Source organism: Nothobranchius furzeri, chromosome 6 (genome assembly GCF_043380555.1).
Source record: "Nothobranchius furzeri strain GRZ-AD chromosome 6, NfurGRZ-RIMD1, whole genome shotgun sequence".
Classification (NCBI taxonomy): Eukaryota; Metazoa; Chordata; class Actinopteri; order Cyprinodontiformes; family Nothobranchiidae; genus Nothobranchius; species Nothobranchius furzeri.
The window spans coordinates 53,468,539-53,482,514 of NC_091746.1; the positions used below are offsets into that span (position 1 = coordinate 53,468,539).

The 13,976-nt window shown below is 42.6% G+C and overlaps 1 protein-coding gene across 3 annotated transcripts in view; it reads right to left on the reverse strand.

Annotated features, from left to right (window-relative positions):
- Positions 1 to 435: 435 nt before the first annotated feature.
- The window catches only part of LOC107373962 (NIPBL cohesin loading factor), a 32,744-nt gene continuing 19,203 nt past the window's right edge, over positions 436 to 13,976 (reverse strand). For all 3 annotated transcript variants that reach the window (XM_015942107.3, XM_015942112.3, XM_015942116.3), the window contains exons 18-47: positions 12,689 to 12,834; positions 12,519 to 12,599; positions 12,328 to 12,428; positions 12,104 to 12,233; positions 11,931 to 12,013; positions 11,627 to 11,759; positions 11,407 to 11,550; positions 11,224 to 11,310; positions 10,913 to 11,130; positions 10,734 to 10,836; positions 10,562 to 10,660; positions 10,181 to 10,327; positions 9,439 to 9,573; positions 9,232 to 9,330; positions 9,087 to 9,140; positions 8,895 to 9,003; positions 8,652 to 8,788; positions 8,301 to 8,441; positions 8,100 to 8,193; positions 7,863 to 8,017; positions 7,695 to 7,785; positions 7,398 to 7,571; positions 7,128 to 7,318; positions 6,935 to 7,042; positions 5,008 to 5,208; positions 4,414 to 4,560; positions 3,674 to 4,032; positions 3,424 to 3,598; positions 3,084 to 3,275; positions 436 to 1,165 (exon numbers count right to left, since the gene is read on the reverse strand). In XM_015942107.3, the coding sequence (XP_015797593.3) occupies positions 806 to 1,165; positions 3,084 to 3,275; positions 3,424 to 3,598; positions 3,674 to 4,032; positions 4,414 to 4,560; positions 5,008 to 5,208; positions 6,935 to 7,042; positions 7,128 to 7,318; positions 7,398 to 7,571; positions 7,695 to 7,785; positions 7,863 to 8,017; positions 8,100 to 8,193; positions 8,301 to 8,441; positions 8,652 to 8,788; positions 8,895 to 9,003; positions 9,087 to 9,140; positions 9,232 to 9,330; positions 9,439 to 9,573; positions 10,181 to 10,327; positions 10,562 to 10,660; positions 10,734 to 10,836; positions 10,913 to 11,130; positions 11,224 to 11,310; positions 11,407 to 11,550; positions 11,627 to 11,759; positions 11,931 to 12,013; positions 12,104 to 12,233; positions 12,328 to 12,428; positions 12,519 to 12,599; positions 12,689 to 12,834 (4,394 nt within the window). In that variant the 3' untranslated portion in view covers positions 436 to 805. The remainder of the gene's footprint in view (positions 1,166 to 3,083; positions 3,276 to 3,423; positions 3,599 to 3,673; positions 4,033 to 4,413; positions 4,561 to 5,007; positions 5,209 to 6,934; positions 7,043 to 7,127; positions 7,319 to 7,397; positions 7,572 to 7,694; positions 7,786 to 7,862; positions 8,018 to 8,099; positions 8,194 to 8,300; positions 8,442 to 8,651; positions 8,789 to 8,894; positions 9,004 to 9,086; positions 9,141 to 9,231; positions 9,331 to 9,438; positions 9,574 to 10,180; positions 10,328 to 10,561; positions 10,661 to 10,733; positions 10,837 to 10,912; positions 11,131 to 11,223; positions 11,311 to 11,406; positions 11,551 to 11,626; positions 11,760 to 11,930; positions 12,014 to 12,103; positions 12,234 to 12,327; positions 12,429 to 12,518; positions 12,600 to 12,688; positions 12,835 to 13,976) is intronic.

Consider the following 13,976-nt stretch of genomic DNA (forward strand, 5'->3'; position numbering starts at 1 on the left):
TATGTCAAAAACATCTCAGTAATCATCAAGTGTCAACTGATACTCATTTAGAAGTGAAGGTGTTTTGGTATTCCTCTCACAGATTGAAAAGCGTCCATCGGAGTGCCTGAAATAAATCAAAACCAGAAAGCGTCTGGATCCGTCGAGCACAAGTGACTTTTCAACAAAACACAGAGAAAAAGACAAAAAGTAACAATGGTGTAAAAAACAAACTAGAAGTGCTAGTGTGATAATGTCACTGTTTCCCAGTTGTGTAACATAAAAATCCCAATTATATTTAAATCCCTACAGGCACATATACTACACAGCTTTAAACATAACCAGTTATACCAATGATATTTTAACACAGGTGGAACATACATCTAAACGTGTAAAACAAGGAGTTTAAAAGTCTTCAGAGCTCAAAGTCAAACAAACAAATTAATCTGGTGGTAGTTAGAATTCCAAAAAACACTTTATTAAGAACATTGTCAATACACTAGTTTCCAACATTCACTTTTATTTTTTTACAGAATTATATTCAGATATAAACATGTTTAAAGGTCAACTATAATACAGTGGGAGTAAAAATCAAACATCCAAGTTGCTGCACAACAGCGAAGGAACTCCCACACAATGTTTTCACAAACATATCCTTCTCTGCTTTTTCCTGTTTAACTTACACACACCCATATTTAGAAAGTTATGCTTTTGCAATATAATTCCTTCACCAGAACTTTAAAATCTAAACATGTTAACTTTCTTTCTCTGTGGGTAACATAACAGACCCATGGCTGTGGACCGTGACGGCTGTCTTTTAGAGTTATTAACTCTTAGTCCCCTCCTTGGCAGCGTACAGCGCCCGTAACGTCTGTGCCACTTTGTTTGAGAGCCTTTGTCCACTTGTCAAGGGGATCTTCTTGTAAATAATGTCTGACTCCTTAATATTATCCACCCAAGGCACCTTTTTGCGACCGTCCCGTTTCTTTGCCACAGCCCACGGTCCAGAGTACGAACCGGTCATCCAGTGTATGCTGTAGCCACTTCTGGTCTTCTGAACGACCTGGGCGATCTGCGGTCTGTCTTTGTATTTGGGACAGCAGATGGCAACGACGTCCATTAATTCCACTGTCTCTGTCATGTGACCCGAATCCTCAGCTGAGTCCTTGCCTTTCCTTGACTTTTGCTGTGGATTGGACACGCAGTGTCAGTTATCATTGATACAGAATTATGACAGAATAGAAAAGACAAATGTTTAAAATCAGTGATCAATTTCTTCACTTGTAATTTCTCAGACTGCAATTAGATTATATTGTATCATATAAGCCACTTAAAGCTGGAGTACATAGTGTAAAGGTCAACTTTACTCATATCTTTAATACATTTGCAGTGGTCTCTGGTAAGAATGAATGCCTTGTACACCGTACTCTGGGGAAAAAAGCTCTGGTGCGTCTAATGAAGTGTTCAGCTGGAGGTGAAAGTAGCTTCAGACGACAGGATTTGGAGTCTTGATTTTTGATTTTTGCCCATCTCCAGAGAGTGATGATGGCAGAGAATTTAAGTGTGCATCTCGTAACGAAGGTTGTGGGATAGAGTCCTGCTCAAGCTGTCGCAGTTGTTGTGTCAATGAGCAAGACCTTTAACCCGCCTTTCCTGCTGGTGGGGTCAAAGGAACCAGTAGCGCCAGTGCTCAGCAGCCTTGCTTCCGCCAGTGCGCCCCAGGGCAGCTGTGGCTAAAAATGTAGTTAACCACCACCAGCGTGTGAGCGCATGGGTGAATGCCTGATTGTGTTGTGAAGCACCTTGAGGGGTTGTAAAACCATAGAAGGTGCAACATAAATTACAAGCCATTTACCACCATGCCTTGGATTGGCAACTTGACTCTACTACTGACTCCATTTGCTTTGCAATGTTGATGTTTTATCTCCACAATATGGAGGAGCTGACATGTTGTGGAGTTGCAAATGCTAACATTTAACTTCTACTAGCCGAGACGTTCTCTGCTGCTTCCTGGATGCTAAATTTTCCCTTTCGGAAGTCAAGATGGAAAAGTCCATGAATGTTAAGTAACAGTTTGACGTTGATCTGTCAGGCTTTTCTAATCCTAGAGTTTCACCGATAGGTGTAGGAGATTATCTTCATGTTCAGCTGACTGATTATAATCAGAAATAATAAATAAAAAATGGGTTTTTCAGTTAAGCAGCTCCTGCAGAACCCGATGAAGGCTGAGAGGATAACTTAGTAGTTAGATTCAGGTGTGTCTGAGCAGGAACGTAACAAAAACATTACTTGATCGTAAGCACTACAAGGCTATTTATGAGAGTATGCACGGTATGAGGGGCTAATTTCCTTCCTGAAGGGGAGGGGGAGCATGAGTGGGAGCTATACCGTTCAAATTTCAAAATCTCTTCTCGATGACATCACGCTACAGACCCCAGCTTTAAAGGAAAACGTGTAACACCAGATCACAGCTGAGTAACCATCAAAACCAGCTACGAAAAGGTGTGATGCTTTTCATGTAAAAATAGATGGATGTTTTTTGCTGCCTCAAACTCTCTTTTTAAACGTTTTACTTTTATAAACTTTTTATTCTCTTTACTTTTTTCAACAAATACCTCAATCATGCCAATAGAATCATTCTCAGTGATGACCTGCAACAGTTTTGCCCAATTTCCAGTCTTCAAAAATGCTGTTTTCTGCCTCAATTCCTAAAGTATTACATGTAATTGTTCCAGTCGACTTGTATTCACACTGAAGCTCATTTTTTCATCACTTTGAGTCGAAAACGGTATTTTACTTTGGATCAACAAAGACTGACCCTTCAGATCAGATCATTTCCAGTCAGGTCTTCTACGATAAAAATCTAGAGCCGGGCTATTCAATTCTGGTCCTGGAGGGCCGGTATCCAGAATGTTTTAGTGGTGTCTCTGCTCCATCACACTAGATTCAGTGGTTGAATCACCTGTGCAGCAGCTCATCAGGCTCTGCAGAAGCCCGTTAATCACCTGCTGACTGAAATCAGGTGCATTGAAACAAAAGCGTACTGGATACCGGACCTCCAGGCCCAGAATTGAAAACCCCTGATCTAGAGTTTCCATCCTTACCGCGGGAGGCTCTTCCTCCTCACTCTCCTCGTCGTCTGTTTCCAGCGGAGCAGTGTGATTACTGTGGTTCTGGTTCTGGGGTTTTGGGCCCTTCAGCAGCGAATTGATGGCTTTGTTTCTCGCGTTGGCATTTGCTTCGCCACCTTCCTCATCTTCTTCCTCGCGATCCAAGTGCTCCATCAATACCTTAAACTATGAAACAGAAAAAGTTGGCAAAACTTTTATTTAATCTCAACTGGAATTTAAATCCAACACTTTGCGTCTCTTACATAAGTGTGCATCCAGAACAATGAAACACGACGTACTCTAGAAAGATAAAAAGAATAAAAAGTTTGCTTACGTCCAGAAATTGTTTGACGATATTCTTTTTTGTCTCATGGCTGAGTTCGGTGTTGGCCGAATCACTTGTCAGATAATTGAGAGTCTGACGAGGGTTGAAGTGCACCTTTGATTTCCTGTTCACTGCCTTGTCATACACCTTAGCGGACTCAGTAGGAGAATATTTCTGGATTTTGCTGTGAAAACAAAAATGGTGTTGAGAGGCCTGCACAATGAATTCATTTAAGATTTGTCTTGTGGACATTTCTGACCTGTCTGAGAAGCCATAAAGGTTTTTCAGATGCTGTTTGAGCACCAGCAGAAGCAGAACACCCTGCGAAGCATTGGCAAATTCCATCAGCGGGGCTGCGTTTTCAGGCAAACGGTCCATAACCGCGTCCTCATCTTCCAAGTCCGAGTCCGACTCAGCGACTCCAGGCTTCTTCCGTCTGTGGATCTCTTCATCTTCCTCATCGCTGCTGCTGGATGAGCTGCTGCTACTGCTACTGCTGCTGCGCTCTTCATCCTCATCATCCCCGTCGGAACTGTTTCTTCTGTGGTGAGAGTGCTTCTTCTTCCTCTTTTTAGTCTTCACTTTCTTTTCATGCCTTATAGGCTCCTTCCGTAAATTCTGCCAAACAAGAGAATCACATAAAAATATAATTTGTAGTTTACTTGGCTGGTTCTAATCTAGAATTTTAAATTATGCAGCAACGAAAGAGAGCTGAATCTAAATGTTTTGGATTCTACTGAGGCATCCAGGAAAAAAACGACCAAATAAGAGGAATTTCTGTATAATTTAAAATTACTGGTTATATGTTTGTAAATGTTTGACCTTGACAACAACACTGATTTAATTTAATAAATGTTTTACAGAAATCTGCCAAATTGTCAGAAAAGTTATAAACTCAGAATTTCTGAAGCAATCGAGGCAGTCTGACGAAAAAGATAGCAGCAAATAATCCTATTAGCAAGCAGTAGCTGAGTTTCCCCAGCTGTAAATGATTCCCACCTCCTTGAAAGACTGGAGCAGGTTGCTGCCAGAGATGGATAGAGTGATGTCTACGTGGTGCATGATGAAAAGAGGCTCTTCCTGGGTTTGGTAAGGGAAGCAGGCCAAGTTGTCGGCTACAAAGAGCAGCATGTTCACCTCGATTTTCTGCAAACAACATATAAAGAATAAATAAACCAACCTTTTTTACACCAGAACATTAAAGAGTAACTAAACCCCAAAATAACTTTTTTTGCCAATTAACTGTATAATTGGGTCTTTACAAATGCTATCTTTCTGTTTCTGTGCATTTTTTGACATGTTTGTGTAAACGTAATTAAATCTAGAATGTAGGTCTAAAAATGTCTCAGTGGGCTGAACTGTGGCTACTGCATTTTAAATTTGTGATTGACTGGGACTGGTACAATTTCACCTCATCGGTAGACTCCTCCCACTCCTCCTCCCTTCCGGGAAGGAAATTCCCCACACTTGGCCATGCCCATCCGTGCCTCCTGGCAACGCCCACTTTCGTAGCATTTTTCAAATCTTGACTAGGGGTGGAGTTACATTTTCTGATGGTGTGCAGTCCCTCTTTAATGAATGAGACAAACTTACAGAGCTGTCATCAAACAGGTTGAGCAGAGAGATGAGGAACGCCCGTCTGTGCTGTCGGTTTCCCCGGACCATGGTGTAGAGGTGGGAGCAGAGAGCCGAGTCTGAGTCATCGTGACGAAAACCTCGGATCACCACTTTTTTGGATTCGTTTATGGCCTGCTGCACCTGATAGGACATCTTCAACCCTGCAACAGCCTTCATCTGCACAGAGTTTCATGACCAATCAAGTATGCAGATTACACAAAAAATACTTAAAAGTACTTTAATTTGAGTTGATTTAAGCAAAGCCTAGTTGGAGGAGTGGTGGGCAGAAAACAGCAGGATTTGGAGTCTTGGAGTCTTACTCATTACTATTTATGATATGCAAACAGTGTTTCCGTTAGATAGGCTTCCATGAAGACCCCGAGAGACGGAAGGGAAGCATTCAGTGCGTTCCCTGCTCTCACGGACGATGCAACTCACCCCCATCATACTCGTGTGATCTTCTCAGTCCCTACACCCCCAGCAGGTCCCTGAGGTCCAGTGACCAAAGCCTACTGGTTGTGCAGCACCAGGCTAAAGACCAAAGGTGACAGATCATTTACTGCTGTGGCCCCCTGACTCTGGAACTCTCTCCCCCTGAGCCTGAGATCAGTGGACTCAGTGGGGCGACGGTGGCACAGGAGTTAACTGCTCGCCTCGCAATCGGAAGGTCGCAGGTTCGAGACCCGCTCAGTCTGTCGCTGTCGTTGTGTCCTTGGGCAAGACACTTAACCCACGTTGCCTGCTGGTGGTGGTCGGAGGGACCGGTGGCGCCAGTGCTCGGCAGCCTCGCCTCTGTCAGTGCGCCCCAGGGCAGCTGTGGCTACACTGTAGCTCATCCCCACCAGTGTGTGAATGTGTGTGTGAATGGGTGAATGACTGATTGTGTTGTAAAGCGCCTTGGGGGGTTCCAGGACTCTAGAAGGCGCTATATCAAATACAGGCCATTTACCAAAAACAGCTGAAAACTCACCTGTTCAGATTGGCTTTTGCGTGACCTTCTGTTGATCACTACCTTCTCTTTGTACTGCTGTTTCTATCAATTTAGTCTTTTTTGGGATCCTGTGATTACTTTTTTATTTTTTCTTCACATTTTTTAAGTATATTTTGCCCTTTCCCCTCCCTTTTTTAATTATATTTCCAATTCAGTTTTAATTATTTAAAAAAATATATATTGTGATGCGCCTTGTGACTTTTATCTTGAAAGGCGCTATGTAAAAAATAGTTTCTTCTACTTGTTTCTTGAGTCAGAAAAGGGTAGAATGCCTTCTCTGGGTCAGGGATGAGGTCCTGCCCCAAGTGGAAGAGTTTAAGTATCTCTGGGTCTTGTTCACGAGTGAGGGAAAGATGGAAGCATGGAAGCATTGAGTCCCATTGCTAAGGTCTTTGATATGACCTGACCTAGATTTGAACCCTGATCTCCCAGTCCCAGGGCAGACACTCTACCACTAGGCCACTGAGAATGTGCTGCTGGTGATGCGTCTGCAGTGATGCGGGCGTTGTACCGATCTGTCGTGGTGAAGAGAGAGCCGAGCCAGAAGGGAAAGCTCTCAATTTACCGGTCGATCTACGTTCCTACCCTCACCTGTGGTCACAAGCCTTGGGTAGTGACAGAAAGAATGAGATCACAGATGCAAGAGGCTGAAATGAGTTTTCTCTGCAGGGTGTCTGGGCTCTCTCTTAGAGATAGAGTGAGAAGCTCGGTCATCCATTCTGCATTAGCAGCTGATAATACCAGTACTCTTCATCGATGAAGGCAGCATGTAAATCCTCTCAGTTTTACTTTTATCTGCACAGCAATCCTAGATACTCCCACTTCAACTCCTATATGGTCAGAGTTTGCTAAAATAAAGTTTTTTTTTAGTTTTTGACTGATTTCAGTAGCGGTAAAGCAGCAGCTACTCACATGGATGAAACCTGAATATTTCTTGTCAATCTCCACTAGTTGTTGGTCTGCTTTGTTCTTCATGGCTGGCTCTGGGTCTGTTCCAATCGCAATCAAGTACGGTACACACTACAGAAAAGAACAACATTTACATCTTGTGAACTCTAATGTCTTGTTTTGTGATCTGCATGCTTGGTTAAGATTGTGAACACACCTGTACAGGGTGGATGAGGCCCTGGCTGAGAGTCAGCGTAATGACATTCAGCGAGTAATGCCGCACCGTAGACTGAGAGTGGAAAAAGGACTCCAACACCTGCTTTAGGTAAATCTGCATGATGGAGCTGCTCATGCCCGATGAGATGTCCCCCATTTCCTTCAGATCTTCCTGTTTGGCTTGGTTCTTCCCTGAATGGACAACATCAGCAGCATCAGTAATGACGTATGTGTGGACAGGATCTGTGTGAGCTGAGAGTGGTCCACTCACATTCTCGATCTGCTTCTTGCATTCGAGAGTCCTCCTCCTGCAGGTATGTCTGCAGGTTTTTGAGCACCTGGATCTTCAGATTGACTGTACTGCTCTCATCTGACAGGATATTGTTATACAGAACCTTCACATCCTGCACAAACATGAGCTCTGGGTGCATGATGAACTGGAAGCCTTTAAGGAAGAAACAGAAAAATCCCCTCTGAGAATACCAAACTCAACTCAATAGGCAACAAACAGATTAGAAAAGCTACAAACAGCAAAATTACAACATAAATGTTGTGTTATCTGACTGACCTAGCCCTATAATGGCCTTGATCTGGACTTCCTCATCTTCATGAGAGGTGAAATACAGCAGAAGCTCCAATACTTTGTCCTTAATGACAATCTAAAAGACACACATAAAGCAAGATTCATCAAAAAAAAGCTCTAAAAGCAACTTTTAGGGAAAGGACGAGTGTTTACCTTGTTAGAACCCTTAAATTCTTCTTGGTCAAAGTCAAAGTGTCGACAGAGAGCCCCCACGGTGAACAAGGAGCGCAGCAGGGTGGGTTTGCTAGTAGCCAGAGTGGAGCAGCTGGAGTCCTCCTGATGCTGCGTCTTGAGTTTAGCCAGAGCTCCTGAAAAATGAGCGTAAAACAATGAATATAACATATGACCTGTGCAATCTGACTCAATCTGCAACGAGCAGTGGAAACGTACCATAGTACCGGTTAAAACAAGCCCAAACAAACTTGTAGTTGTGTGTGACCTTGTTCACAATGGCGCCGAGACAACTCACACAGTGTTGCACAACCTGAGGAGCACACACAACAAAGAATACAATGATTTAGTGATCACTTTTTTTTTGTTTGTTTTCCAAGGAGTAAGGTGTAACAGCTCTGAGCTGTAAATAAGACTAACCATCATGCCGTATTTCATGATGAGCTTCATCAGGTCTTCCTCTGTGGTGGTGAGGAAAGTCTCACTTGGGTTTTCCATCAGAGGAATAACAAGCTCTAGGATTTTGGCAACATTACAGATCACCATGACATCATTCTGGGTCTGCAATCATAAATTAGAAAAAGGACAGTTATACTTTTTGCATGAACTATGATTTGACCATTTGCAAGAAACAGTGGCAGCTTCATGTAGCTGCCACTAGATGGTGGTATTGTACAACATAAAAGGTTTGTCCAGCAAAAAAAAAAAAATCTACGACTCAATCAAGTTAGAAACTTTGCATGACTGAAAATAAAATAAGATGGTTCTTACAATGCATTTGTTGGTCAGGTAGGGCTGCAATGTCATGGTGTGTTTGACCATAAACTGTGATCTGATTTTAGTGATCAGGTAGAGAGTGGTGATGCACGCCACCAAACGGCTCGAATTGACCCCTTTGTCCTCACAGTCTGAAAAGCACATATTAAAATGCTTTTTATTACCAACAAATCAAATAAAAAATCACTACATTGTCGCTAAATACAGGACATAGATTACTGTTAAAATAAACTGTACCTGCAATGGACTCCTCGTATTTAAGTATATGTTCCACTAAATTGTCCACCAGCTGGACACAGGCTTTCTTGGTAGGTTTGTATGAAGCGTTCTCCTCTGATTTCAGAAGCTACACAATCACAAACAGTAGTTAGAACGACTAAGTAACAAACAAGGATCTTGTTGGTGAATTACAAGAGTTACAAATCTCACATTTTGCAGAAGCTGCTCAAACCAGTCGTAACCAGAATCTCTGCATGCCAACACCTGGGATTAAACCAAAACATGAGTGAAGTTAGATCACAGCAACATCTAAAATAAAAAATGCTTCTTTTGTTTTGTTTTAAATAGCACTCACCACATCTGTGACGTTCAGGACCTTTCTGGTCATGGCGTCTCTGTCGTGACCGGGTGTGGGGGAGAACCAGAGTTTCTGGAACGTTTCATTCACCAGTTTCTGCAAAGGGAACCATGTTTGGGTATATATAATGTATCTAAGCAACAAAAAAGGCCCATATGTACAACACACACACTCACACACACACACATTCATCAAAACACAAACCTTGATCCCTTCTTCGTCATTGACCCTTCGGATCATTTTGACACACATCTCGGTAATCTTGTGGAAGTCTGGCTGCTCCAAACAGATGTCCCTCAGAATCTTAATGACTCTTTTTCTCACACTGATACCCGTGTCCTGCGCAAACGCAAAATGGCATTGGCTACATAACAAAGTGCTTATTTACAATGGCTGCTCTAAGTCATAAAATGTGACTTTACAGTAGACAGATCACAAGAAAAGAAACCATTTCCCATTCCCTGTAACTACTCTGCCATTTTAATCCACAAAGTATTTTTAAACATTTTTATCTCTTAAAACGTGTATACTCATAATCTCCTTTTTGCTCCTTTAATGAATAAAATTACTGTAATCAAAATGTTTCATGGCTCAAAACAGAACACTTGAATGAGTGAACATTTGAACCGATTTGAACACAGCCTCCTGCAGTTCTTCCTTTGATACATAGGTGGTAGCGTTGGGAAATGATCTAACCTCAGTTGAACTTTTGCACTTTAAATGACCTTTTTTGTACAGAATTAGTCAAAGATCCACTTGAGACAGCTGTGTGATAGATGTCTTCTATTTCTCTTCACAAGTCCCCCAAAACAGGACACTAATGATTGCTACCCTTCCCAGATGTGTGTGTGTGTGTGTGTGTGTGTGTGTGTGTGTGTGTGTGTGTGTGTGTGTGTGTGTGTGTGTGATGCACTTGTGCAGTAAAAAAGAAGATTTTTAAAATTACCAGTATCCTTTCAATGAGCATGTCATAATACTGTTCGATGAGCTCAGGTCGACTAAGGACAAAGCGGCCGAGAAGCTCCACAGCTGCCTCTCGGACGCTTGAGGAGTTGTCCATGAGGCGGCAATGCACCCCACGCTGCATATCCAGCTGTGAAACAAACGTAAGCGGTTGGTCCCACAAACTTTAGATTGGGACTGCTTTCGTACAAACAGATAAGAGACAGAAAGTGGAAAGACCCTTCTCATGCGTGAACATTGATCAAAATGTCTCTCAAACAGAATGGATTAACACTGGAGTGTCGGCTTTGACTGACAATCCTGAACCTGGCTAAGCTAAGCTATGCTATGCTAAGCTGCTGTCCGCGTACGCTGAGTAACTTACTCGTGCTAGAATACTTGGATCCACAGCCACGACCTCTGACAGACACTTCATGGCTTTAGTTCTCACTGCAATGGCGCTCTCCCCCAGGACTCTCAGAATCTATAGTAAAAAAATTGAAACATAATAAATATCTGTAACATCAGGCATATTTATGTTACATTTATCATCTTACCTGTGATAAATAAATGTCAAAGCTCTGCGCAAACGGCCTCATAGAGGCCAGATATCTGACAACTAGACACGAGTCTTCATAGTCTATGGTGTCAGAGTTCACCCTGCAAAGAAAAGTCACGAATACTATTAACTTTTATTATTGGTATTATTAGTTACTTAAAAAGAATGAGTACTTACCTCACAGAACTGAAATCCGTCGGTGTCGTCTTAATGATCTTGCGGAGGAACTTCTTCCGGATCTCGGCCATCTGCACGATTTCCTCACTTGAGTCAACATCCTTGAAATGTCGCCGACCTTTAGGGTCCTCGTCGTATTCATTTTGAGACTTTATCGCTTTTTCTACCTCGACTGTAGTGTCCCTGTACCACTGGGCAATATAAAAGTTCCTGGCGAACTGTGTAAAACAAATGCAATCATAAAGAGTATTTTACGCTTAAAAGAAAGTTAAATAAAGTCAATTTTAATCAGTGGAACTCAAAATTCTCACCAGTAAATCTGGTTCTGTATCAATGTTTTCATCCAGGAAGTCCAACAAAGCTTTTTGGAGTTGCTGTACCTCATCGCTACCTGGACTCTGCAAAAAGGGACAAACATGTCAGGAGTGTGTTGAAAACAGATCCCATTGCTCTATTAGTTTATAAGTAATAAACCCTTCCAGTAGCTCATCCACCTCTTTAAGAATGCGATCAATAGCTCTTTGGTTCATCTTGCTAGTAAGAGCATCTTTACGCAGGCGTGAGGCGACCGTGCCGAGGTAGTCCAGAGATGCCACCCTGAGCGCCATTTCTGTCTGCTTGTTACTGAACTGGTGAACCTGGAGTAAGAAATGTCATAATGACAACAAATGATGTAAACAACCAGACGGATGACGAGTGAAAAGTGTCACTCACCAGCAGGCGGCCCAGCAAACTGAGCAGCAGTTCAGCTGCAGGCCACTCAGGCTTACTGACAGCAGACAGCAGGTCATGAACAAAGTTCTCAAACAGAGGCCTGTAGTCCTCCTCTCCCTGTTTACTCCCACATCTGAAACACACCACAATCCTCTATTAAAACGCCTTTGTGAACAGCCGCCTGGTTGATATGAGTAATAAAAAATATAGGTGACAGGAGGGAGCTGAATTTCAAACGGCTGTAGGCTGACACAAGAAGAGAATGGAAGCAGACACATTTCATGTTCCAGAAATAATTACTTACTTCTTCAGAAACACTGAGAGAAAGTTCTGAGCTGTCCTCATGGCGGTTTCATAGGTGTTTGTAATGAGAGCGTCTCTATCAAGCTAAAATCCAAAGTAACATTAAAAAAATATTGTTTATTTTTTTCATGACAATAATGACAAATACAAATCGATCCACTTGTTTATGGTCACCTTTTTGTTCTGCCCCTCCTCGGCCTCTTTCTCAGAGGGAAAGTGAACGATGCACTGGATGAGCTGAAGGACGAGGGCCGACACCATCTGGATATACAACGGCTCTCCGTCTGAGTCAATGCTGTTCAGCCTAATAAAAACGAGACGTTAGCGTGAACAACTAAGCCATAACTCATTATTCTGATTTATGTCACCTTACTAAAAAAAAAAACAAGACAAGTTACCTAAAGTTCCTGAGATTGCGTTTACTTGTAGGAAGCTTAGCCAGGGAGGTGAAAATGTCCTCAAGAATGAGCTGTCTGTGCTTCTCGTAACGACTGAAGACCTAAAGGGAGAAGCACAAACAATAAATAAAAACAAAAATTAATAACGCCACCATGGAGAAAATTTAAAAAGCACGCCAGCTCCAACTTACTGCAGTGACAAGTGTGATGGCACATAACTGCAGTTCACTGACATTCTCCACAAAAAAGGGTGTAGTACCAAGGTTAGACACCTAGAAGAGATGAGCACACAAAAACACTCGGAGGTGACATGAGGGCACACACCTGAGCCTCAGAATCAAAACAGAGAATAAAAACGAACCTGGAGGATTGTGGTGTCGGTGAGCAGCTGGATTTCTAGGAGCTCGGAGATGCTGCTGATGATATCACACACTTTGTTGTAGAGCACCACGACCACTTTCTGTTTGTGGGCAGAAGACTTCGCTCTCTTGGACTTTGATGTGCCACCTGGGTGAAAAACAATAAATGGGAACTGAATTAATTAATTTATAAGACAAGAGACACTTGAAGGAATAGGATATTGCACATGTCAATACTGCAATATGTAATGAGACATCAAGTGTGTCCAAATTCATCCTCGTGAGGACCTGTCCTACCCGGTCCATGTAGGCCAGGTCCTTCCACAGCCGCTAAGACCAGAAGTGAGCGGCTGTGAATTTGGACCATCTAGCCTTTTTATTATTCCCACCTCTCCCTCAGCGTAGATCCAGTCGCCTAGCAACCACGATGCCACTAAGCAGAAGTTAAAATTAAACTTAGCAGCTATAATGAAGAAATACCTGAGACTCCATGCAAGCTCGTTTACAAGAATTTTTCTTATTATTTTTGACCCCAAAAAAAAAAGCCTGACAACACAACCACTTTAAGTTTTAATTCTTTTAATATCCTAACATTTAAAATCATAATCCTCTCCAGCTTTGTCTGCTATTATAACAAGAGCAAAGATCTCACGTTCGACCTGGAATGAAGACCTGTCCTAATTCAGGGACAGTTTAGTTGCTTTGCTGTGACGTCATCAGTCTTAAAATGCGAACTCGAATCGATGCAGCCCCTGGATTTGGACACATCTAAACTGTCCTAAACTTCCTACTTTGTAATCCACTTCCATCTCGTGTTAACTTGTCAAACACAATCTGACAGCTCCTGCCTAACAGGTAAAAAAATAAAATAATGGTGTACTTTTTTTCCTGCTAACTCGACATTGTCTCAGCCACAGAAATGATAAAAATGGCCTGTATTTGATAAAGCGCCTTCTAGAGCTCTACAACCCCACTCCCAAGACATTTTACAACAGTCATTCGCCCACTAACACACACACACACACACACCCTGGTGGTGATGAGCAACAATGCAGCCACAGCTGCTCTGGGGCTCTGAGGCGAGGCTGCCGTACACAGGTGCCACCTGTCCCTCCGATCACCATGGTGCACGCAAAGTAGGTTAAGTGTCTTGCCCAAGGACACAACAGCAGCGACAGACTGAGTGGGACTTGACCCTGCAACATTCCGATTACGGGGCAGATGCTTAACTCCTCGGCTACCGTCGCCCCACAAGCTAGTTCCTTCATATGTTTTTATTGGCTGCAAGCA